Source organism: Acanthisitta chloris, unplaced genomic scaffold (genome assembly GCF_000695815.1).
Source record: "Acanthisitta chloris isolate BGI_N310 unplaced genomic scaffold, ASM69581v1 scaffold15107, whole genome shotgun sequence".
NCBI lineage: Eukaryota > Metazoa > Chordata > Aves > Passeriformes > Acanthisittidae > Acanthisitta > Acanthisitta chloris.
Window position 1 is genome coordinate 18,342 of NW_008682351.1, and position 27,419 is coordinate 45,760.

The 27,419-nt window shown below is 36.4% G+C and overlaps 1 protein-coding gene across 1 annotated transcript; it reads left to right on the forward strand.

Moving 5' to 3' along the window:
- On the forward strand, positions 1–26,253 carry NDFIP2 (Nedd4 family interacting protein 2; the record flags this gene model as incomplete). The annotated part of the gene is made up of 8 exons (XM_009078506.1): positions 1–157; positions 1,627–1,754; positions 5,606–5,665; positions 8,726–8,813; positions 16,594–16,718; positions 19,745–19,811; positions 23,050–23,155; positions 24,966–26,253. Coding segments are annotated over 7 exons (729 nt in total), but the record flags the coding sequence as incomplete, so codon positions are not given.
- Between the last annotated feature and the right edge of the window lie 1,166 nt (positions 26,254–27,419).

The following is a 27,419-nucleotide window of genomic DNA, read 5'->3' on the forward strand; positions in this document are numbered from 1 at the left end:
CTTCACAATGAGGATGACCCCCCAGAGTCTTCAGCAGCTGAACAGCCTTCAACGTCCACAGAGACTACGCAGACTCCCCAGACAGCAGCCTTATCTGAAGCAGATACTTCCCCTCCACCTTACTGTAGCATAGCTGTAGAAGCAGCTGCAACCTCAGGTATTTTTCTTACATAACAGCTTGTCAGGGAGGTGTGCATGAATCAGCACTTGATTCAGAGTGCTGTGGTGCTGCGGGATGGGTTTTTTCTGTGCACACAATTGAAGTAAAAAGCTGTGCTTCCACGTACAGCCCTTTGATTTGTTCAGAAGCAGCACACTTCTAGATTATACTGATTGTTCCAAATTGCTAGACTAAATGGATGTTCATTAATTAGTGTAATAGGTTTTATTTAAGTCTGCATGTAGTTCAGTTCCACATTTAATCTACATCTTTGAGTAGTGCTCCATTATTAGACCTCATTAGCAAGTCTCATTGCCTCTTTATTAAAAAAACCCAACAGAGCACTGATCTATCAAAACTTAAACTTCTTAAGGGTGTGCCATTGGTGAAAATACTGCCATGAAAAGGTTAAATTTGCTTTAAAGGCTCTTGGTAAAACTTCTCATGAAAAATAAGTAACATAGGTCTTTTTATCCATATATTCACTGCTTCCTTTCTCATGAGATTGTGACTTTTCTTTGGAATGTGCACGGCTTAACAGCAGGCAACATCCAAGTCCCTGTTTAAGAAAAGTTGCACGGATTTGCGTCCCCCATGTGCCAAATAAATATTTTAGAAGTAACTGCCAACCTAATTTTTTAACGCTGCTTAAAAGAGCAGTTTCCTGTCCCTTTTCTTCGAGATAGTGTTTGCAAGTATAATACATAGCTGTGCAGAATTATCCCTATATATAACATCCTTGTGTTGGTGTGCTGACAAGTCTGTTGACCATGTGACCTGTGCTAACAAATCTTTACCATGTAAACAATCTTGTTACAAGTCACTGCTGGCTGTAGGAGGAAGCTTAAGGCATATTTTAAGTAGATTTTATTATTTTTGTTAATAGTTCTATTCTATATGATGGTGTTTTACTATTTCAACATAGAAGAATGAAGTCTGGTCCATTTCGATAGAAGAATCATTTTTAGAAGAATTTGTTGAACCTGAAATCTTGGAAAAACTGATTTTCACGAAACAACTGGAGTTGGCAACAAGGCCATGCTAATAAGAATATAGCATGATTATTACTGGACTGAAGTTACAGATTGATATTGATACTTAAAAGCTTTGGGGTTTTGTTGAAATGTTTGTGTGCATGTCTTTTGTAGGATTTGATATAAAGCCTTTGGTTGAAATGCCTAGGGATGTAACTAAGCAAATATGATCTCTTTTGTGTATAAATCTGTTGGCTCTTTGCCAGCATATAATGTTAAGGTTTCTGGCTTCAGTAGCAACTAAAAGTACTATCAAGCTGTTCAGTATTTTTTGCAAAAATCCAAACTTACTAGAACTTGAAATACCAATATCATCAATTTCAGCCTCTGTAAAAACATGTACTTTAAAGGTAGATAATTATGTGCATTTAAAAGTTAATGTTCTTGACATTTTTCAAGCTTAAAAATACATAACTTCTTTATTTTGAACAGAAACAAACAATGAATTTTATCCCGTACCACCTCCATACAGTGTAGCTACCTCTCTTCCCACTTACGATGAAGCAGAGAAGGCCAAAGCTGCAGCCATGGCAGCTGCTGCAGCAGAAGTTGCCCAACGAGTAAGTTCTATAGTTCTGCTTTATGTCAACTTTGTGAAATGTTTTAGGTTAATCTAATTATTTATAACAATTGGGCCTGTATTATGACCTATTACTAAGATTACAGTGGGCTGATGATTTAAATATTTTGGATGCTTAGGTTTTGTACAGGTAGTGTGATTTAGTTGTAAAGCACTATGAAAAGCGTATCCTAGTCACTCTTTTCTGAGACATAGCTGCTGTATAAACAGCTTTAAAAGACAAATTTTACCCTGTTTTAACAGCTTATCTGGTATTTTGTCAACTTTTAATTAGGTATTCATTACTAATGCTATTTTGTAGAGTTATTGCTGATAGTGTTTCAGATGGTAAAAAAAAAAAAACAAAACCAAAAAACCACCAAAGACCTTTAGAGAGGAAAGGAGAGTTCCAAGAGTCTGAAAAGGATAAGACTCCACATCATGTAGGTCTTTTTTAAAAGGAAAGGTCCCTGTTGTTTGCTCCATGGAAACTTAAATACTGAACTGCAAAGAAATGTGTCAAGTACTTAAACCAAACAACCCCCCCCTCCTCCACCACAAGTAATAGTAAACAGTAAATTAAGTTGTAGGCATATATTCAGTGTTTATAGTTTTGTAAGACTTAACATTATGAAGAATACTGTCTTCAAAATAGAAAATTGATACCTGCAATTAGTGATAAATATTAGTTTTGTAAGCAGATTTCTTCTTTCAAGTTTTGGAATGTGGAAATTCTGCTGCTTGGTAGTATTGGCCCATACAAATTATTAACCCAATTTACCCAAATTAGGCTCCCAGTGCTTTCATGAAAAATCTCCTTGAGATCAAATGTGATTACATTTGATATACATTTAAAATCTTACTGACTGCAGTGTGCTTATAACTGGGGAAAAAACCCTTTGCTTGCCCACTGTGAGGCTGTTCCTTCTTTAACTGCTGCACAGTACTCAGTGCACAACACTCACTTTAAGGTATGCACAGCTAAAGTTCAAGTTGTTTTGTGTGACATCACCAGTGGAGGTGTCACACAAATCTGTTTTACTAAATGCAGTAGGGAACCACGGAGATTTGAATGGTTACTTGCCAAGTTTCAGCAATGAGGTGATGATCTCCAGTTGTAACCTTTTAAATGCTGTAACAGGAGCATGGATTCTGTGTAGTCTGTCTTTACTGCTCGTCATATAAGGAAAACATTTGCTGAAATGCTGGTCTGAATGAAACCCTCAATCTGAAATTACAAACTTAGAACATTAGCAACCCAAGCATTAACTTTTAGAGTACCTGTGATGCTGCTGACAGGACATGCAGCTATTGCAAGATTCTTGTTGCTTTTAACTTTTTATGTCTGGAAGCCTCTGAAGCCAAATTTCAGACATAGGGGCAATCTTCCTTGACAGCTGAGCCTGGAGTTCAGCCAATTTCATGTATAAAGCTAAGAAAAAAACCCAAAAACAAAACAAAAACCCAAACCAAGAAACCAAGTGTTTTTTTGTCTTGCCATTTTAAGCCTTTTTAACTTTGGAGAACTCTTTCTTAGGAGTTCAGGTCACTGTGCAAGAAACATCTTTTGCCCTGCCTCAGACAGTCTGCCTGGTTTTTGGCCAAATGACAAGTTTTTGCAAAGTGAGGTTCCTTGGTTGATACATACAGCTTCAAATTTAGTAAATGCGTGGAGACTGTCTTGCATGAATAAGTTTAGGCTGCTCATAGCTCTGAAGGGGATGGGACTGTTGTCAGATGTGTTGTTCCCAGAGAACATTCTCAAATGTTCTGTGTCGGAGTAGGATTACAGAACTAAAAGTAGATACACCTTATGGCTGCTCTTGATTGCTTTGATTCCAGTGAAAACACTGGAACTGAGAAATAGGAATTTCTGGTGTGCCCTGACGTAGTTTTATGATTCTTAGCCTTCAGGTAAAAGGGAAGGGTAAAGCCACTTGATTCAACTGTCGTCAATAGTAGGTGGAGGAAATAAAGACAATGACTGAGCCTCTGAATGAAGCCTATATGTTGTGGGAAGAGAAGTTTGGTTTTGTTTGAGCAAGGCTGTAACTGGCTCAAAATGAACAGGCAGGGATCAGAGGGGAGTCAAAATGAAAATGGCACGGATCAATGGAGAGCACTGGTATGGACAGAGTACTGAGCTATTTAACTCAGAAACAGAAGGGAAAAGGATAAATTGGGATGGGTGGAGAAAGGAACCCAGGTGGGGACAAGATGTACTGGGAAAGGAGCCTGAGGCTAATGTGTGAGAAAAGAGAAGTAGGGAGAAAGAAGGAATCTGGAGTTCAGAGGTCAGAGAGCTGGACACCGTGATGAAGCGAGAAATAAACTTTACGTAGTCTGCTTTGCTGGAACATACAGTAGAATTGACATTCAGGCACCATGTGCTTGCCACCACAAGAATTCCACTTGCTTATGAAAAACCAGTAGGAACATATCATTATTCCCCCATATCAGAGATTGACTAAAAATTTGTAGACTTATGGCAGTACTAAGTTAGTATCAGGTGTCTACACAGTGTACCTGAAAGCCACGTTCCGGCTGACTGTTGAGAGCTCCAGTTAGATAGTATTTCTGCTCAGTTTGCTTCTGTGGTTTTGTTCCCTCATTCTTTTTTTTTTTTTTTAGCAAACGCTTACACATACAAGTTGTATTAAAGCAGCACTATTAAGCTTACCAGGTTAAGATTTGGGGAAAAACTAGGAAATGCTGAAGCTGAGTTCCAGTTTTGTAGATGATATTAAAATTGTGTCAGTGCAGTATTAATTAATGCCATTTTAATTACCCTACCACGTGATAGTGCCACAAAATCCCTGCCTTATTTAATACCTCTGATGGATTTACACTGGGATGGACTAAGATTGTGTAATAAGACTCTTAATCTGACAGATGGCTATAATAAAAAGTGTCTTGTTAGGGCTAGGGTGCTGATTTGCCATTTTTAGGGGAAGGATTTAGTTCTGAATACCCATGGAAGAACAGATAAGTGACCTAACTACATAGCAGTGCAAAGTTTGATTGTTTTCTCACTTTCACTGTCTTGGAGTGACAAGCAGTGACAATTGCTGACAGTATCTGACTTGTGTGCTACACACTTTGCAAAGCATACACAATTGATATAACATGTAGATTTTTTAGTTTCTATTTTCAGCCTTGTGAAATTAGTGCTCTCAAAAATGTGAGCTCTGCTGTGTTCTGTGCCTCTAGTTTCTTCCTTGTAAACTGAAGATATATTGCATCTTTACTGCAATAGTGTGAAGAGTTGGAAAAAGTTAAATGTCCTTATGTTACCTTGAGTGATACACGAAGCTGTTCATTTTCATGGTATAGTCCAAAGTGTGCGGTGAAGAGGGTTACAAATGTACTCATTGAGCCAAAGAGGAAAAAGGGCAGCACATTTAATAAACAGCTTTCATATTTTTTCCCCCAAATCATGCAGGGATCTTAAAAATAACTTAATGTGTGCATATTAAATACTTTGTCATAGTCCCTCCATCCACAGATAAAATGAACAATCTAAACTTAAATTTCAGTATTTGTTTTTATAGTTCTTTGTGTAGCTTATCTTACAGAAATAGGCTGTGTATAAACCTGTATTTCTTTCAAATGCTCCCAGATATCTAACTGTATCAAAGAAATTGTTCCAGCCCTGTGTCATCAGTGGTGATAGCATTAGTTGTTCTGACTTTTTTCCTTTTCAATTCTGAAGGTCAGTTTTGAAAGGTCAATTTAAATGGACAAAAATATTGCTAACAGATAAATGACTTGTTTGTATGTTGCAATGAATGGCTTTTACTTAATGCTTTTCAGTTGCATTTGTCTTATGTTTTTCTGTTTTTACATGCTTAGCACGCCCAGTTTAGGGAATCTAGGAGTCTGTTTGATGAAATATTCCTCAGTCGTCCAGAGGTATGGTATAGTTCTCTCTAGTTTAGACTTTGCTATGAATTTTCCTGCTGGCAAACAAATGCTTCTGGGGTTCATTGTACCTTTTTTCCCCTCCCCACTATTATTTTCTCCATACTGTTTTGTATGCTGAAGGTATCATTTATGGGGTTTATTAAGTAATTTGACCCTTTTCTCAGAAGTTTTTCCTCTGTAAATCCACAGCATTGGAAAGAATTATATCAGTTTAGTGATTCTTTACTTGATTAAAGGTTGCTGTCTCATTATATGCCATGCTAGAGTTCAATTTCAAAGAAGTTGAAAAGCATTGAGGAGAAAAAGTCTTCCTCTTTCAGAATACTACAGAGGGCACTGTAGTTTCAGGGGAGTTAATAGATTTGACCTCAATAGATACTGTGTGCCATTGTTCTTTTGTTTAGAGAAATTATTCTGTGTGACATGACATTTATGTTGGTAACATATTTTTCTGTTTAGATGTTTCTCTTGTCATAGGAGCAGTACATTTTCTGTGCATACAGATGTCTGCTTATTTAGAAAGCAAGAAATACTGTCCATATTCCTTAACTTGGCTAAATTTTTAAAAAACTAGTATGAGCTATTGAAACTGTGTTACATATCTTACAGATTTCTGTGTTGCATTACATTCTTCACATTAAAAAGAAAAACGTATGTAGTCACATTGATAAAAATGTCACTAACTAATAGAAGTATTATATGAAATTATGTTTAGCTCTAAGCATCAGCAGAGAGGGCAGTCATTTTTCATTACCTATTTTCATTCTGCAGTGCATGGTGGCAAACAATGACATTTTGAAGAAAGACTGGGACAGTTGACACCAGCTAGATCAAATGAGAGTTGTGTGGAAGACAGCCAGTATTAGTGGGACTTGAGCAGTGGTCAGTTAGTGTTTTCTGTCTGCAGGACTGCTCGATAAAGCCCTTATAATCCTAAATGATGTAGATATAGGCTGTATGTGACTTAAGCACAGGAAAGTATTTAATTTCTTAAACATTCTGGTAGTTTTCAGTTTTTTAAGACAGTAGACACAACACGGTTTAATATTAGCTTTTGACATGGAGTGTGATAAATTACAACTTGTTCACACTTAATACAACAGTGCCTACTTGCAAATGTCTGCTCTCATGTTGCTGTTGACCTGTTTCTCATGTGTGTAAGCCATAGAGAAGCCTGTACTTATAGAGGAACCTGCTAAACTTGTTACTGTAGTTGAGCAAAATTGTATTTTGTCTGAGGCAACTTTTTACATGGAGCATAATTCACTAATTGTTTGGAAATGCCAGTATGAAGTACAGTAGTTAGCAGACAGTTTTAAAGAAATAAATCCAAAATTAGTGTATATAGGTTCTTGTAGACCTTGTAAAATTAAAATTGAAAATAATATTTGTTCCCCTGGCTTAAAAAAAGCAACTTTTGTGTCATGCATTTCAGAGATAAACACATTCAAGTGCAGATCTTAATTTAATGCATTTTCAGCCCTTCCTTCCCCCCCCAGCCCCATCAGTCTTGTAGCTGACGCAAACTTAGACTAAATAAACTAACTCTTTAAGGTGACCATTTAGGGACATCTAAAATTATGTAGAGTTGAATTATAGCCCCTTAAGATTGTTGCTTGATTAGTATTTTGTGCTTCCCTTGGAATTGTATATGTGAATAGCAGTGTTTCTAAAATAAGTTACCTGATACAGTGTCTTGTTTAATTGATCCGAAATACAGAGCACAGCTGGAATTTCAGGGCCATGGTACTAAGGGTACAGCTGTCTGCTTTGAGTTGGTACAGGTCTTTCTTGCACATTTTTAACCTAATTGCCATACCCCAGTAAAGTATTTTGCTCTGTTGACAAAGGTGAAGATGTGAATCACATGACAGAGCTTTAGAGCACTCTGATTGTTTAATGCCCTTTTAGTTATGAACATTATTTCAGTAGTAAGTGCTTGTGGGTGAAACAGCCAAGTAAATTTCACTTGAACTGATCTCCCTTGATTTCATCTGTTTTTATAGGTAATTTCTTATCTCAGTCCTAATACATTATGTTAATTGGAGCAAAAAATAGGAAGAGAATGTTATTCATGCTTCTGTTTAGACCATATTACTGCTGCTGCTGACAGCATTATTTAACCTGTGTCATCCTGCGTTGTTTTGATGTTACTCATTTAAGTATAAAAATGGTGTTTAATTGGTATTAGTTTTCATCAGGCTGTCTTTAGTAAGTGCTGTCATCGTGAAAGCTTTTATGTTTGCCAGTCTACAGGTGGAGCAATGTTTTACCTGTGAATAGAACTGCATATGTACATCTGCCAAGTTCTGTTGAAAATCGAGTCCTGATAAAACACAGCAAACTCTTACTTTCAGTATTTTAAGGTCCAGGATTTTTACACGATGGGAGAAATCTTTGGATCGTTTTGACTGACATGTCTGTTCACTTTTGTTTGACTTCAAGTCTGGTGCCTTTTGAGCTTGCAGGACTTTTAGACACTTCTAATGTTCTCGCGCCCTCTAGTGACTCTGGAGGTTTTCTTTGCCTTGCATCTGTTTTTCTGTGGGTTGTAAAATTGGTTAGTGCAGTGTTGTTGCATCAGCAATTTATTTTAAGACACTAACCTTTCCCTAAAACTTTATTTTATATTTTGGGAAGCATTAGAAGACTTTTCTGGCAGGGAAAAATATAGAGCGTACTATGTGATGTCATTTCAAAAAAATAGCTCGGCTACCTATCAAGATTGTTACACTAAAAAGGGATATTTATGTTGGTTTTGATTGTCAAAGTACTAATCTGAACTAATTTTTGGCTTCATTTAAGATGAATAGGCAGTATGTACATATCTTCTACAGCAACTTTTACAGAAAATTTGGGCTCTGTCAATATAAGCAACAAATAAGACTTGTTTTATAGTTATAAATTATTTTTCTCTTAAACTTCCTTGGTGTGGACATGTTACAGAAATGTCAATTTTCTTCTAGCTTTAGAAACATGATTAATACTTTATCCTGTAGATAGTTATTCTAAACTTTTCACTAAATTATCACTAACCTGTAAATCCAGGAAGAAGAGTATCCACCACGGGATGATTTCAGTGATGCAGATCAGCTTAGAGTGGGCAATGATGGCATCTTCATGTTGGCATTTTTCAGTAAGTTATCTTGTATCCCAGACCTACTGAGGTATATCTTAATTGTACCTTTTTTCCTATGGAATATAAAAGATAGCTGTGATAAATTGCATTAATGTACTGTAATGAATGGATTTTCCTACCTGTGCACAAATATAAACACTTCCTGTTCCAGATCTAGCAAATATGTTGCAATTGTTTGTTTTTTTTTTTTTTTGTGGCATCTGTCACAGATAAAGGGGCAAAGCAAAATCATAGTAAATGCTTGGAGGCATATCAAGGCTGCACTGTTATGTATGAATTGGGAAATTCTATCATCTTCCAGTTGGACCACCAACTTGAATTAAAGGCCAGATCACAGAAATCCAGCAATTGATTTGTAACTAGAAAAAAAATTGAGAGATGATGTACTGCATAAAAGTTGGTGATGTTAACATAGTGAATTAAACAGCCATGGGTGGATTTTTGGAACAAATCCAACCATATTCACTTTTAGGTTGAACTAACCACTACTATATAATAATGTACTGTCTTCAGGTAACCTCTGATTGCAACCATCCCTACTGTAATTCTTGGTCATGTACTGTGTGTGCACACTATGCATGTCTTGGAACTTAGGTACTGCATTAAGCAAAGTTAGACTTAGCTACTGTAAGTTATTTCTAGAAAGCAGCTGCTTCCTGTTTGACAATTGCATATTTCTTTCTAATTTCTGAGGGTATTTTCACTTTCTGAAATAAATGTTTTGGAACCTGGATGGAAGCTTGGTGTTGGGGATATATCTGTTCTTTTTAGAATTCATTAGGATGAAAGCTGATTGATTATCCACTGAAATCTCCTTTGTCTTTCAACCTGCATCTCATATTAGTTCTTTTTTCCTGTAATGTCTTTCACAGTCTTTTTATTTAACTGTTACACATGCAGGTTACAAACCTTTTACAGAAGTGGTTTTTTCCATGTTAGCATACAATGTACTAGGACGATGTGGTGTTAACATTTTGGGATAAAAATACATGTCTTCCTCACATGGCAAATCTATAAATGCATGTAACAAAGTAAGTTTTGTAGTCTGACTTCTTTCTGTAGTTAGACCATAGAAAGGGTATATATTCTCAGGGGCAAAGGAAGGTATGACTTAATTTTTTTTCCCCTTTATCTCCTTCTCCTTCCCTACATGCTATAAAGTTTTTGTATTTAATCTGTTTTGGTTCTGTATTGTGTGAATTTGTTCTTGCTTTTAAATCCTTTCAAGCCTTCATCAACACTGCATTTGGAGGTCTCATGGATTGTTGGTTCTAATATGTCTTAAGTCCTTGAAGTCACAGTTGTCCATAACTGCATGCCCAGAACCTTGTGTCAACCTTGAAGAACATAGACGTTTACTTGGATAAGCTGGCAACTTTCTCTTCAAATAAATGTTTAGCTGAGTCTGACCACAAACAGCACTACCTTTACATGTTTGACAAAAATACTCTCTATATCATCATGACTTTTCTTGATTATTCTGAGACTGTTAATGCAAACTGTGCTCATGTATGAAGGAAATGCGTAAAATGAATGCTCGCACATTTTAAGGTATTTCTGCAAGTGGATGCTTGATTGGGATCTGTGTTGGTCATTATGGATACTGGTTACATATAGAAATTGATAAACTTGTTGTTTGTGCTCACAGTATGAGTTCACAAAAACTCATAGCATTTATAGACCTGCAATATTAATTCTCAGTAGTTTTTATTAGGGAGTTGCAGAATTAAATGAAAAATGAGCTTAACATAAAGAGGGTATCTTGTAAATAGGCGGTGATATATTCACATCCCTCCAATAAGGAGATAAAAGTCTCCATAAAATTGATGTATATACATTTAAGAGTCAGGAATTAAAATGAAATTTATGGTAAGGCTATCTTTTAGGGGTTTTTTCAGGGTGGGATATGTTTGAACACTGCAAGTAGATATCTCAGAGCGCCTCAAATAACTTTCCTCACTAAGTTAAAATGTACAGCTGTATCAGGAACTGCTCTCTAGTGAGAGAAGCATTAGTGAATGGCTTGTTCTGGGTGTGCTGACCCATCTCCTTCCCTGACTGTCAAGTACAGACTTGGTAGAAGGGTCTTGGGGATGGGATGGGGGGTGAGATGCCTTTCTTTTAAAAAGATCAGTAAGCCAGCTTTCTTTAATTTCATTTTCTTCAACTGAAGTATAACAAAATAAACTTTTCTCTGAACTTACCTGCATGTTGCGCTTAGTGATCTGTAGCCACCATCTAGTGGTAGCTGCCGAAGTTGTATAAAATTGCTGTCTCTAGGCCCTCTAGTGGCCAGATCCGTTTGTTTGGGGGTTCAGTTTGGTTTAGGAGCTTGCTGCATGGGAGTTACAGACCTGTTTCCCATCTAAGTTGTCAAGTACTGTTCTGTTTAGCATAGCTAAACAGAATGAGACAATATATGCTAAAGAATAAAAGTCCTCTGAATGAGCAGGTGGGATTTTTTTTTCTTGATTCAGAAACTTGGTGGAAAAATTTGGAAAACTACCTATTTTATTTCTGATACGTGGCAAAATCATGTTTTAATAAATTGTTGTGTCTCGTGAAATTTTGTTATTATGTTGGTGAGCAAAGAATCTGCTCTCTAATGGTCAGGGTTGGTGTTTGTTGATTTCTGGTTTTGAGGTAAATGAATATATTCACTCATATATTGCTGTGAATGTAAAAAAAAAAAAACCAAAGAATTTGCTATCGGACCACTTCATCTGTTTTTTCTATTGCATATTTTTAAGTCAGGTATGCCTTATACAGAATAGTAGAAACATTCCATAATGCCAGAGGAAAATATTAATAAGTGACTTTCTCAGGGTAATTTCTTTTTTGTACATACAGCAGAAGGGAGGAACTTCTGAGCTGTTTCTTTCCATTTTGAACACAGCCATAATTGTGACAGAGCAAGTCACTGTCATGACCAAAGGGTTTGGCTTTCATGCTTAATCTGCCTATAGTGCAAGTCTTTTGAATTATGTCTGATAGACTCATCCTGGTACGTTATCTGAAGGAGGTTGTTTTGGACCTGTTATACAGGTTTCCCTGAGTCATTCAAGAGAAGCTGAGGGGGAAGTGATTCGACTGAAATAACTAATGTTGAAAGGAGATAAAGGAACTATTTTGTGAGTGCTTATTTCTCTCTGGTTATCAGAGGAGCCTGGCTGACCTTCATACACCAACACCTAACTTCTTTCTTACTGCAGAAGAAATTTGACTTGCATAGTTTCTCCAAACACACTGAATATAATGCAGAATAATTGGAATGAGGAATTAGAATCTATATGGGCATGAGAAAAATTGCCAACAAGGGTAGTGAAGCAGTAGAAATAAATTGCTAGGAAATATTTTGAACATTAATCAACAGGAAAAAAAATGTTGATCCATGGAAGCTGACAGCAAATGCTTCTAATGATCATCATCAGACTTAAGGTGAACCCTCAGAAAGGAGCAGCGATGTGTCCCAGTTCAAGAGTGGAATGAATAATTTCTAGTGGCACATGAAGATCTAGAGAGTATTATTTATTTATTGCAGTATTCTTAGTAAGACTAGGTCAGGTATTAAGCTCCTTGGTATTTGCTGTATATTGTAAGTAATTGGACAAACAAATTGTGGAATAAAGACTATAACTGAGCATGGTGGCTTTTTGTATACATAGTTGCCATTGTAATTGTATCACGGGTGTGATACAGACCAGTTTTGCTGGTTTCTTTTCATGATACTGAATATAAACTCAGGTGATTAATGTGGAGCTGTGGAAAGCTAAGTAAAAAAGAACAGCAAGTGAAGTGCAAGAACAGCTGAGGAAAAAGCACTTGATGTAGTATGCTTGTCATTATTTTCATCTCCTGATGTATTGCAATACATATAACTCAGCTTTTGTACTCTGTATTTTGGCTGGAAATATCATGCTGAAAACATAAAAGGAAATTACAGCATAAATGTGAGCACTGCTTTTGGGTATCAAGAAGACTTTTGATTAAAAAAGGCCTTCAGTCCAACCTTCCTGCTCCTCCCAAAACTCAACTTCTTACCTGTGTTTCAATATGATGTTTGTTGTCATGAGGAAGGACAGCATCAGTTGAAAGTTGGGCTAGAGTAGGAATGTAAACACTAGTGATCCCTGGGATAGGAAACAGTTCTTGTTGCAGAGTGGTTTGTCTTGAAGCAGGCATCTAGAAGATACACACAGAACCTGGCTGCATGAAGAGGATAGACCAACAAGAGTCAAGAATGCTTTTGTTTAGTTAAAGCCATGATGTGGTTATAGAGGCTGATGAGATTTTTAGGAATGGCTTTCCTTATGATGTACATTGTCTGTGTGGTAATGTCATGGGAAGCTGAAGTGGTATGAAGGATAAGGTCATTTCTTTAACAGCTGAGCAGCATTATTTGCATTTCACAGAGTGGATACAGGCAAACAGTGGAGGATAGCAATTGTCACAGCAAGGAACTCGTACAACAACTTAGTTGTCTCTGGTTGACAGAGAAGGAAATTGGTAACTCTAGAGGAGTTAGTAGATACTTGCTTTTACTTGTCTGTCCCCTCACCAGTCTATTTTCTCTCTCTGCTTCATGGGGGAACTTGTGCTGTGGCTTCTCTGTGGCAAAATAGGGATGGAAAATATGAACAACCTTCATTACAATAATTAGTTGAGACAGGAATTACATGGGATTTAAATGTGGTAACTCTTATCAGATGCAGTATAAGCCATAAAGCTCAGAGAACTTGCATGGCTGGCAGAAGATACACATGGAAATCATGATGGAAAAAGATATACAGATAGGTGAATGAGGCTGGTCTTGATGTAGAGAAAAGCATTTGGAAGGAATTGCAGTCTGCTCAAAAGCTGGAGATACATTTCAGAAAGCAAAGCAAATAATGTATTTTTTAACCAGAATGAAACAAGGAAGATGATTTTCAGAGTAGCAATAGGACATGGGATGTGAGAGAGAAGCTGTGAGAAAGATTGAAAATGTGTAGACGTTATTGTTCCCAATCTTAAGTTTGTTCCAGTGATGCAACACCAAAGCAGCACTGGAAGAATCTTCCCAATACTTTGCCTAGATTTTATGGAGGTGACAGTAACAGGTTCCTTATACTGCTGAAGATGGGGAATTTTGCTTAGGCCCTCACCGTGCAATTTTCTAGCAGATGGTTTCAGGTGAAAACTTAAATAATGAGATTTTGCTTTTGTATATAGTTCAGTTTTATTGGGATGTGTGAACTTGCTTAGTTTACAACTTCTTTATGGTTTATGCCTTTCCTGCTTGCATTGTCTGCTTGTCTAACTTGATGGAACGGCACAGTGATTAAAGGGTAAAAGACCAGACTTAGTGTGAACAACACTAGAATGTGCTGATGCATTTTCTTTCAAGAGTTAGGCAAATAACACAGTGTTAAATATCCATCTAATACTTATCCAGTGACTGTGGATTCTGTTTTGAATATTCCTTTATTCCAAGTTGAAAGGAGGGTGAAATTGATAGTGTTCAACATTGATTACAAATAGAAAGTTTTTTCCTCTCCTATATTTATGATTGGGAAATCTCTAATTTTTATTACGCGTGCACAAATTAGTTCAGTTACCTATTAATATTATGCATACTCTGGAAATTCCTCTAGTCCACATAGTCCATTAGAAACATGTCTGTCTTCTGCCCTGTTTAGCATACCTGTCTTTGGAGCCATAATCAGTCACCCTTTGTAGCTTGAGTAGTAGGGAGAAAGGGAGAGAGCTGTAAGCTCTAGTGCTGAGACAGGAACAGGCAGTTGTGTAACTCTCTTCTGAAGTCTGTTACTCTGGAAAGTATGGTGGCTTTGAAGAGCTTGCTTAAAATAGGGAAGTCCTCTTTTCAAAACAGCATGTCTAGACTTTCTCAAGTTTAAATGCTTTTTCTGGGTTTTGGAAAGATAGGTAAGTGTTAGGGTAGCAGTGTTAGTCTGTAGTTTTTATATAACAGAAATGCAGGCTCTTTTTCTTTTTCCTTTTTTTTCTCTCTGCATGTGCCCGTTAGGATCAGAATTTATTCAAAATGGTTGTGGGTCTTGGTTTGTTTTGGGTTTTTTTCTGTTTGGGGGTTTTGTTTTCTAAGATCAGTAATTAGGATAAAAGTAAGAATTCTGGTTGCCACCATCTATTACTTACGGCTCTAATCAAAGCAAGATGTTTTCTCACTTGTCCTAAATGACTATGTTGATGTGAAGTCTTTCAAAACTTCTCTTGGAACTTCAGTTTCTTTTCAGTTCATGGAATCTCACTGCAGTTTTGCAGACTAATTTTGCATTTGTGGGCGAACCATTGCTTCTTTGTGAAGGTTGTTGGAGGATTTATGAAAAGATTTTAAAATATTTTTGAGAACGGTTGTTTCTAGATAATGCTTTAAAATTTTACTCTAATTAAAGTAAACTCCTGTGCAATTTTCTGTTCCTAGTGTTTTGCTATAAGCATTCAAACTTGAGCTGAAAAGACAGACTTTTTTTCCTGTGGTGATCTGAATTTTGTGTGTTTTTTTCCCTAAGTTTGGGGATTTAAAACATTAAGGATTTGTGTGTGTGTGTGTGTGTTTGCTTTTGTTTGTTTTGCTTTTGTCTTGCCTCTTATTTTTGTGTTTACTGTGGAGTTCCCTAATGTTTTCAATTTTCCACCCTCTTGTCCTCTCCAGAACTCCTGAATTGTTTGCTTCCACCAAATCCACCAGCCCTTCTGTTTGGTGGTTTTCTTTTCAAATGCCCTCACCTACACCCAAAGCTGGGACATTACCCTAATCGGTACCCTAATCGGGAATTCCCACACTCTGACATAATGAGCTCTACTGTGGAGTTCCCTAATGTTTTCAATTTTCCACCCTCTTGTCCTCTCCAGAACTCCTGAATTGTTTGCTTCCACCAAATCCACCAGCCCTTCTGTTTGGTGGTTTTCTTTTCAAATGCCCTCACCTACACCCAAAGCTGGGACATTACCCTAATCGGTACCCTAATCGGGAATTCCCACACTCTGACATAATGAGCTCAAACTGAAGTCGATACAGATACAGACGATGACGTCGATTGCCAAGTACATACACAGATACGAAACTTTAAATCTTTAAACTACAGGGAGTTGTGTGAAAGTGTTAATTGAAGTAATAGTGCTAGTTCTGCTCAATGTTCTTTTTCTTCCTTGATTTCTTAAGCTTCTGTGTAAAACTTCCAAAGCTTCTTATGTCTTATGCTTGAATATAGTTCTAAAACAGGAGAGAGTAACCCATGAAGTATCAGCTTCTCAACTTATCTTCATTTCTACACTATGTTTACAGTGCAAGAGCAGATACTTTTCTTCTGTTCAATCCGAACTGGATAATGCAGAATATGCAGCCTTGAAAAATGCACATATGAGTGCATATAACTATATTTTTGTTTATAAAAGTGTACAAGTTTTTGGGATTTTTGATCCAAATCTTGTATGTTAGGCCTCTGTTTGAATTCATCCTTCATGTTTAGTGTAATCTGGTTAGGTTTCTATTGCAATGTAATACTTTCTTTTACACTGGAATTGTCTCTTGTTTAAAGTAGTAGGTTCCAGCCTGTTTACCATTTGCTTTGTCATTAAGTGACTATCCCATGGGGAATGTCTGGGTTCAAAGTCAATCTCTGAAAGCCTGAATTACCGGAAGGGAATTAACTGACTGTGTAAGCATGTCCTTAGCAGTTTAAAAGTGAAATTACTGTTAAGTCTGTTTGCTTAGCTATACAGATTAACAGAAGCTACTGTTTCTTTTATTTTATAGTGGCGTTTATTTTCAACTGGATTGGATTTTGTTTATCCTTCTGTATAACAAATACCATAGCTGGAAGGTATGGTGCAATCTGTGGATTTGGTCTCTCCCTGATCAAATGGATTCTCATTGTACGGGTATGTTTCTTGATTCACACTATACAGACTGTGTAAAACAAAAACATAACAATTTATTTAAGGATATATAATAATGGAATTAAAAATCAGTATATTAAGTTCTAGTGCTTAACAGAGAGACTAAATTTTTCCTAACTTCCTCTTTCATAGAGAATTTACTTGCTATATGTTCATATATCCTTACTAATGATGAAGCTTAATCTATTTTTACCTGACAGCATTTTATGTTCACATTTCCACTAAAATAAATGCGGAATGACTCATTCTTTGCACAAATATTTAAAAGTACAGAAGAAGTGGAGCAAGTACTTAAAATATCACTGGGTTTATGGTGTCCTATATGAAAGATTTATAAATGTCTTGGCCTGTTGGGAAGGGAATGTCAGAAAACATTTCTTCCTTGTATCTGATTCTTTTATTCCTTGTAAGATACATACTGAATCAAGGCAAAATTGAGTATGAAGTTAGTCACGTTTTTACCATCTTTCCATGATTTCATGATATTTTCACTGCAAGACTAGATACTTTTCAGAAAGGTATGTAAGTCATATAGAAGTTACTTAGCTGACTGTGTGGGTGCTAGATGAAACGTAATTTCTGGACTTGAATTCTACATAGCTATGAGGCACAACATTTAAAATCTCATCCCTTTTAATGAAGAAAGAGGTCTTGGATAACTTTGTTATCTTTTATGTCCTGCCACCATTTTGTTTTCCTGTGTATATGTTACTTGATTTGGTCTTAGCACAATAGTACAATGCTTGCAGAGAGATTGCATGGCCCTTCCTGGTCATGTACTGCATCCTTCTTAGCTCTATTTTTAATTTTTCTTTTTGCTTCTACACAGCAGGGGAATGCTACTGGACCAGATGCGATTCTGGTGTGTTTGTTGGAATTCAGGGGTTGAGATGGAAATTATCTTAGTGGAGAGAGAAGATGTGAATTTTTTGACTATGCATTCATTGGGGATATTTTCAGTTTCCCTTGAGGCATACTAAACAGAGGGCAGAACTTGCTCATTGTGTCAGTTTTATTCTTCCTCTTTGCTTAAAAGTGTGCTCATAATAAGCACAAAAATTAATATATGCTAAATGTCCTTGAAGAATTCCTGTGTTCTAGACTATAATTAAATTACTGTATGTAATCTGTTACTAATTCAAAAACATTAGAGTTTGCCAGTTTCAAGACCTCAGGGGTGAGGGGTTTTTCCATAGTGAAGATTCTCATGTGTTGTCTCCCTTCCTGGAGAAAATAGCAGAAAGCTCATGAGGTGTGTGTCAACAGCCATTCTAATGGTGACACACAAGCAGGCATGTGTGCACAGAATTGTTCTGTTCCTTTGTTCAGAGCTCCTCCAAAGGCTTGTGCCGCCCTTTCCCACTCAGGGTCAGTGGTACAGGACTTTATAGTATCTAAACAGCCTGAGTTCACATATGCTTTCTCTGGATCGTTTTTTTTACTGACAGAGAGAGAGAGTGGGGAAAACAAAAGACAGTTTTGCTGTTGGGGAAATTCTGCAGCCATGGCTGATTCTTCCTAAAGAGTGTGAGAGTAATTCACGTAGGGCAATATTTGATTGTTGATTTTAGTAAGTCTTCTTTCCAATTAAATGAAATTGTAACTTTAAAAAAAGTATATTTATATATATACATATAGATGTGTGTGTGTGTTTAGAGAATTGAAAATACTGATGATCAAGTGAGATGGGATTAATAATGTCAAAATTCTGGGAATTAAGTATTCATTTAGTATTTTAATGAGGTGTCAAAATATGAAATGCTTACTTTGCCAATCATGGAAATGCTAGTGTTTATATAGGGATAATGTAAATACTAATTCTTTAGTTCAACTTAGCAATTCTGTTTCTTGATATTTTTTTTTCTTAAATTGCCCATAGAAATGAATACAGTACAGGATTAAATCTGCAAAGAGTACACATGATCTGGCTTTAATTTGGAGAAGATGTATATTAATCGAAGGGAAAAAAGCTATGCCTAGACATCTTTAAATGTCTTGGATTTTTATCTGATTGCATATGTGGCTCAGTATCTTTTTTTTTTTTTTTTTTTTTTCAACCGGGACTGAAAAGTACTATAAATGACAAATGGGAAGCTCTCTGGCAGGACTCAGTAAATACACTGAATGATAGCAGGATGGAAGTGTATGAAAAGCATGCAGCGCTACTAAATATGTTATGTTATTCCTTCTGGCACCTTTTCACACATCTTGCCATTTCTACTTCTTACATGAGTTTTGGAGACTTTTCATTAGCCTTTTCATCAGTGAAGCATGAAGTCTGGAGTCTGGTAAAGGCACAGATACCTGTCTCCAATACCATCACACCCTGCCCTCCAGCTGCCTCCCACATCACAGGGAGGACAAAACTGTCTACCATGGTCACTAACAGGAACAGTTGAAATGCCACTTCAAGGTTCATTTAGTTGCGTTCAGCTCACTGCTGGGAACTGAATGCTGGTTTGAAAATGAAAAGACTTTAATGAGTTGGGGGTCTTTATGGGGCTGGTATTCTTGGCAGTGATTAACAGTAGGGGGTATACAGAAGGTCAAAAGCTCTTCTTTTGAGGGGTCAGCAGAACATCCCTGTCTGATAAGATTAAACTAATGTGGCTTTTCGTGTTAATATCTAAAGCAGCAGGCTGCTGTAATGTGTTTGGGATGGCAGGCATTGGGGGGAAAAAAGGGAAACCGACAAGTGGCGGCTCATTAGAATAGAAAGCATCAGATGATTCTGGCAAGTAATACAAGTCTGTTTTTTTCATATATTTATCCTTTAACTATACAAGCACACATAATTTTAAGAGATTTAAAAAAACTTTGCCACAGACCTACTGACACTGGAAGGATTATTTGTGTATTAAACTGCTCCACAAATACTAGTTTTGTGTTTTAGTAGGATACAATACTTTTTTTCTAATTTGCTTTTTCCTCTGTGCTTCTTATATTTACATAGTGCATTAAATGTGTCTTAGTCATCTGTTTTACTGACCATTACATATGAATTTCAGTTTTCAGATTATTTCACTGGATATTTCAATGGGCAATACTGGCTTTGGTGGATATTTCTTGTACTTGGTAAGTGGCAATTGAATACATTTCTGTTTTGATGTGTAAGTACTCAGAGATGAATCATGTCATTGTAAGTAAGAGTTCTGTAACATGTTTAGCTGTGTGTTTTTCATTAGCTGCTGATGGTTTTGTGTGTTGTTTTTATTTCCACAGTATTTCCAAGGTTGTTGGTTACCCTAGTGGTGTTATTGTGTGGACTATTCAAATAACCTTCAGCTCAAAAAATTTTGTTCAAAGTGGTGATGTGCTTAACTGAAACTTGTAATTTATGCTTTTTGAGCTGCTTGTACTGATCTAGCAGTGCAGAGTTGTGTAATGTAACTTTGGCTTTATGTAGAGAACATACTGAAAAGTGAGTGATATTTAGTGCATACATTTGTAAACCAGTATGTCAGCTATTAAAATTTAAGAAATGTGACTGGTCCTAGGAAGGTGGAGTCTGCTGTCTTGTGCACAGGTCACGAAATGTCCTTTTCAGGTCCTTTGAAATGCATACTGCATCAGTAGTTTCTCAGAAGGATGAGAGAATGGCTTCATGCTTGCTGATCACAGTGCTCCTATGATGTCAGCTTTCTCTTAAGAGGTCTATTTGCCCATGTTCAAAGTCTTATACACATCAAATTATGCTCTTCTCTCTGTTTTTTATTAGGGTATATCAAACCCCAACCACCATACCTTTTCTCCTACTGTGGATTTTGTAATTTGAATATGGAATCTGGAATGATCGTCTTTTACAGAGAGAATGCTACTATCAATTTTATTTTCTATTTCCAGCTCTGGAAGCACAGTAAACTGTTGCAGGTTCAGTAGGTGGCACTCTTCCCTTTGAGTCAATTGACTCAAATGGCTAACAGCAAATGTTAGAATGAAATGTTGACTAAATTAAAAAGAAAACCCCAATAGTGAGATCTTGGCTGTTTGTGACTCACTATCTATCTTGCAAGAAATGTCAAAAGGTTTAAACTATGTTACCTAAAACTTTCCCTATCTGCCTTTTAGTACTGTTTGTGGGCATTTGACAGACTTCCTAATGCTCCCCTTGCTCTACTATTGTGCCCTTGATTGCTTGAAATATATAGAAACTACAAATGTTTAACACATTGCAGCATCAGTCCCTTGAATGCTTTCATATTGTTTGAGGTGACTGTGTTGAAGTAGGACGTGAAATGACTCCTTGCAGGTACAAACATCTCAGAAAAGTCTTTAATTAAAACCAAGCCTTGTGGTGCCTGAGATGGAGGTTTGACACTTTTTTTTTGCTAGAATGAAAATAGTCTGTTCTTCCCCTAACACTTTCCCCCACCATGTCTATGGAAAAAGCTGTAGTTCATTTTCTTGCTAGTCTTTTGCAGCACATATTCATAAAGTAGCTCACTTAAATTTGGGACAGCCTCATTTTGAGTGCAAACTGTTTGAGGATTTTTTTTTTCTTCGAATCACAAAGCTTATAATACATCTTTGAGTAAAAGGCAGTGCGAGGCACACAGTATGCAGCCAGCAGTCAGCATTCCCTTATGCATGAAGTACACCAACAATGTTTTTAAACTGATAAAGTGGGCATACTGAGATTCCCAGAACACCATAGAAGGATTTAACCCAACAAAGCTACTTAGCAGGACATGGAGGAGTATCATCACATCACGGGAACACTGCCAATCAGATCTGTATTTTGTTGTTTTGATTAATGCTCCCATTAGAGCATGCAGAGTAGCATGTCCAGCCAGCATCTCTTCAGAAGTGAACAAACTGAGTTGGATTCTTTCTTTTGCATAGTCTTTTGACATACTTGAACCCACCTACTTCCCTCTCTTCTCTTCTGATGTTCACCTCTCTGTTTCTGCTCTCTTTCATTCTTTCAACATCTGGAAAAGTCTGGTTATGCGTCACAGAAAAGTGAAGTGGTCTACTTCCAAGGAGCTGTCATGTACAGTGAACAAATTGAAGAGAGAGACAATTCTAATTTTTAAATTTAAATGTTAGCCAATGTTTCCTTTTGAGGAACACAATGGAAAGTGGGGTGGGTTTGTTCTTCCCTAAACAGAGAAATATAAAATATGGGTTGAATTTGGACTGGTTTTCCAACATGTGTAGTGCAGAAAATATGCTATCAAGCACCTTATGAGCTGCCTGCTCTCATTTTGCTGTTCCGGCTGCTTTTCAGTTGAGTGTGGGACTCTGTCTGGTAACATCTGAGTAGCAGCTTTTGTAGTAGACTTGTGATCCAGATCTTACTGCTTTCTTCTCTATGGAGAATTCACCTTAATCACAGACATGCATCTGGCTTAGGTAAAGTTCCACTGGTTAGCAGACCATTCTCTGTTGTCGTTTTTTTGTCTGTCTGTCCTAGTGAAGCTTTGGTTTAAAAAAAGCAAGTGGAAAGTTAAAATAAATCACAAGCAAAAAGCATTTAGAGCAGAAATGATGATAGGAAAAAATCATGGGCTCATCCAAGACAGCAGGAAGAAAAAGTGCATCATGTAGGAAAGAGAAAAGAATTAAATCCTTTGCTAAACTTGCTTAACCTCAGTTTAGATTTTCATTTGAATCTTTGGAATCTTAATGCATGTGTCTATATACAGATAAACATGTATCATTGAGGTACCATCGTTGCAAATGTGACTTCTCTGTGACTGTTCTGTATATACTGTTCCTCTTAGCTGAAATATTCTTTCAAATGCAGTTAAGTGTAAATGTTTGAAAAGAATTTGAAATGTGGAATTGATGAAAAGTGTAATCCTAGTACATGTTGAGCAATTCTCTTTGACAATTCTTCCTCCTCTTGGGCAGGTGCTTTTTCCTGGATGTTTTTTTTTTCTCCTTCTTTTGACTTGCAGTATGTTTATCTTACATGTTTCTAAAGGTATATTTTGTGGTTCAGGTAGTCTTAGAACACACTAGTAACTTATTTTAGGAATTCTATTTGAAAAAATGTGCAATATATACTTTTTTTCTGGGTGTTTTTTTTTTTGCTTTTTAAGTATTTTTAAGTATTTTCATGCAGTCTTTTTATCAGATGAATCTTGAACCCAGAATGACTGTAAAATTTCTGAAAAGCCTTGCACAACACTGAATCCTTATATCACAAGAGAAAAGCTGATATGCTTGTTGAATTTGTGAATGATGCATGAAGAACTCACTTTATTTTGTATAATCTAGGTGTTAAAAATTATTTTAATAAGAATAATGTGCGACAGTGTCAAATTATGTTAATATACTTAATTTTGTGCTTTTTCTGCTCTTTCAGGACTCCTCCTGTTCTTTCGAGGCTTTGTTAATTATCTCAAAGTCAGAAATATGTCTGAAAGCATGGCAGCTGCTCACAGAACAAGATTTTTTTTCTTGTACTGAAGGTAAGCAATTTTTAATGATGAGGTTATCTCTCCCAGGAAAATGGGGAAGAATGAAATACTTACATTAAAAATAAATGATCAAAATTCTGTCACAAAGCAGAAGTTGCATGGGTTTTGAGCATCTGTCATGAATATTGTATATATTCTTCATGGGCTTGGAAATACGTGAAGTCTCTTATTTGAAAGTAAATAATTCATCCTTGTTGCCTCCAGTCCTCTCTGGAACTCATGTTCAGTAACAAAAATGAAGAGGAACCTGTTGTTTTTCCTAAGCAAGGAGGAGTATCTGCTGCCTGTCAGGATACTGTCCTTTGGAAAACTGGCTTTAGTAGTCAACCTGTTGTCACCAAGTTAGGAAGCACTAATCTGCCTGCATATGAAATCTGATTGACATGGGTCTGAACATGCAAACAATAGATGAGTATTGCCTCTCTTTACATGACTGGATTAAGACAGTCATGTACAAGTATGATTATTGTGCTTTATGTATCCTTCAGGTAGCTGACTAATCAGTCTGGCACATATCCACCCTTTTAATACTTCTTACCCATGAAGTGGATTTATTGGACTTCACTACGTAACTGAAACCAGGGGTCTCTATTTGTGTTCAACTTCTTGTATTTCAATTGCATGGCAACATAAATTTTAGCCTAGAAATAGATGCTGCAGCTTTTTCATTGCTGTGCACTTAAAATGTTTAAAGACCATATTTTGACTTACCTGAGAAACTGTTTGCTGTAAATAAACAAGTTTTCATCAATTTTCTCCAAGATTTTCACAGGATCAATATGAAGTAACCAGCAACACTTTATTGAAGCCTGAAAAAAATGAGATGGTATTTGCCTAGAAAAAAACAAATGGTGCCTTTTATAAAAGACAGTGATACACATTTAGAAACACCTAATGATAAATATCTGTGCTCTATGACATTATCATGAAAAAAATCTGTTAACTAACATAATATTTCTTTTTAATATGCTATTTTGTAAAAATTTTGTGATGTTAAATAATCGAGGCATAGATTGCCATTTAGTAACCAATCTAAATTGGCAGCTACACTGCAGCATTTCCTTTATGCAGTAGTTACATATTGCTTGTTTTCTTAGCGTTGCGATAATCTGTCCAGAATACCAAAATTTGTAGAGATGAGAATGGAAATATCCATTAGCTTTCAGTAAAATAAAGTTTAAGAATACTGGTTTTAAAACAGTGGTCAGGAATGAATGGTATTTGAGAACTGTAGCTTGAAGAGAATAACGAGAGCGTAGGATAATGTGGTCTGGGGTTCTTTGCTCTTCTGAGGTTAAAATTCTACTTTGGGACAAAACACTTTTAATCCAGCATTACCTGAAGTTAATGAGTTGTCCCATCCGAATTCAGTGGCTTTACATTTTCCTTTAGCTGTAAGCAGCACTGAGATGTATGGGCTGTGGTCTGATAAGGTCTGTGGAGTGTTTGCAGCTCTGGACACATAAATAATTATGTTTTTGAAACATCTTGAGGACTGAAACGAGGAGTTATATAATTGCTATAATGCTAAAATGTCTTTGTTCTTGCACAGACAATTAACTTCTTCTACACTTACTATTAGTTTTAAGAAATAATAAGTAACAGCTCTGTGGTTAGAAAATATTCTCGGGTGTTCTTGGTTCTTTTCTCCCATCCTGATGTGTGGGAGTGGGGAGGCTGCTCTTTTGCTGCTTCTGGGTTGGTCAGTTTGTTGACAGCTCAGGTGTGCTAGTCAGTTAGCAGTGCTACTTTTAGTAAATCATGACAGTGAACTGAAGTGCAACTCTTTCTTTATCTCCAGACTGCATCGAACAGACATTCCTGTCCTATACTGGTGTGAAACTTCCAGATGATCTGTAACCCTCTGAGTTAATATGATAGAAGACTACTAAAACCAGAAGACAAATTAGTGAAGATACGGCTTCAAAAATGAATGACAGGATGGTTTATGCTCAAATACCAGTTCTGGTCATTCTAGTAAATATTTATAATTGCTGCCTTTTGTTTTAGCACATTTGTATATGTGCTTATTAAAAAGATAGTATTGAAGTAAGAACAAACTATCTGTAAGTATAGATTAGGTACAGTCAGACTCAGTTAATCTGTGCTTGTTTTATCTGAAAGATTTAAGTGGTAACTTGTTTCACAGCTTGTATGTACCACTGGCTTGGTGATCTGAACTTTAAGTACAATGAAATGCATTAAATGATTCAGATTAACCAGTTCAGACAGTTTTTTATATAATTTAGATTCATCTAATGATTGTATAGGACATTTTTAAGTTTACTAAACCTCAGAGTTCCTTGTTGTCAGAAACTTGTATTCGCCAATATTTTATCAAATTCAAACGAATCTACTGGTTTGCTTAAAACTGATACACTTTGAGTCCCCTGTAAATAACTCTGCATAAATGACTGTTTGAATTGCTTCTTAGGAAATATGTCAAAATATATTTTGTAACAGCATATTCTCTAAATTTTGTTTAATCTTAGAGCTATATACATATTTTTTGTTAATTGGCTATTAAGGTATAGTTACTATTAGATGTAATTTTGGAGGTTTGCATTCTGGAGTTCAGTATAAATACAACACTGAGGGCTTCTCAAAAAAATCATACAGCTATCTTACAATGCTTGTTTAGAGTAAATACTTTGTCATTTCATAAGAATAAACTAATTTAAATGCAAGGTGATTTGGGAAATAATCTATGAAGGAAAGAAAAAAATAAATCTTACTTTTAAAGCTCCAAAGCAGAAAATGTGTGTTGCACCTCTCCCAGTATTCATTTAAGATATACCATTGCTTTCCTATAAGGGGTACTGTCTACTGTTCGTGCATGTGTAGTTTCCTTTAAACTTTGTGAAATTTATGCATCTCCTTAAGTAGGAGAATACATCTCTCAGTCCTTTGTACAACTGGAATCTCAGTTGCAAAAATACATTAGTTGTTAATTGCACCTTTGAGGAAAAAAATACAAATAATTTCCTCCAGTTTTTCTTTTTATATTAGAATTCTGCCTTTTTATTACTAACATTAAAACTAGTGAGGTTTAATTTGTGTTAAGCTAGTGCTGTATTGAGTTTTGTATCTATAATGAATGTTTAAAATATACATATGTAAACTGGTCACATTATTCTTTTTCCTAATCTTCTGGAAATACTGAAAGTGACTAAAACTTTAGGGGCACCTCCGCTTCTCAGCTTTTTATGGAAAGAAGAAAGTTAAGTATTATGTTCAATATCCAATTGGGATTTCCTTCTAAACCTATATGTTTGTTTCTGTGTTCTTTTGCATTCATTGTCCCAATGAAAAAGAAGCAGATAATAAAGCATTGCTTTGTTTTGCTAATTAAGACTTAACGCTGTTGGGGTTTATTTTGTACTTCCTATTGAAAAATGCACGCTGCAGTATTTGTGTCAACATGGAATTATAGGCAAAGTGCTTGGCAAAATAGGTACTAACCAATCCTCTCTTCTCTTTTTCATCTCATATTTTATGGCAGCTGACTGTTAGGACATTTCATTTAATGAATTAATGCAGCCATGCAGAGCATGCTATATTGATTCGTTTTCTGTGCTTACCAATATCAACTAGTGCTGTTTTCCAACTACATTAATTTTCCCATATTAAGTAGCAGACTTCTGATAGAATTATTTCTGTTGGGTCCACTGCATTTTACAGAAAGCTTCATACAGATACTTGGTGTGCTAACATGGAAAAATCCTCATTTGGACAGAAAGAATATGTAGGGTTAAAAATGTACACATGTTATCTAATCCTCTATAGTTGATGCAGCAGTTTGGAAGCCTGAAATCTCATCAGCAGGAGGAAGGGAACTGGGACACTGTTTTCAAAGACCCTGCAATCTATTCCAGATGTGTCAAATGCTGCATATTTTCCTTGCTATTTCCTGTGAGCTCGGTTAGGAGCAGCTGGCTCTGTGGTTTAGAGACACCTGGCCAGCTTTGCTTTGTGTCTTGGTGGGGGTAGGGGGGGAGAAGCTCCAGTATCACAGTGAAATTGACTGTAAACAGATTTTGTATGAATGCAAATAAGGCTTTGAAGCTTGGGGCAAAAACGGCTGAAGGAAGGGAGGTGGGGAGAGAAAATTCCATTTTATTTGAGCAACTGGCATTATCATAATTTCTCTAGTTTTTGTCATCTTCTTGTTGATGTAGACACAGGAAGTTTGACATCTTGAATATGATTCAGGTAGCCTGTGGGACTTTTATTAACACATTTCAGAAATGATCTC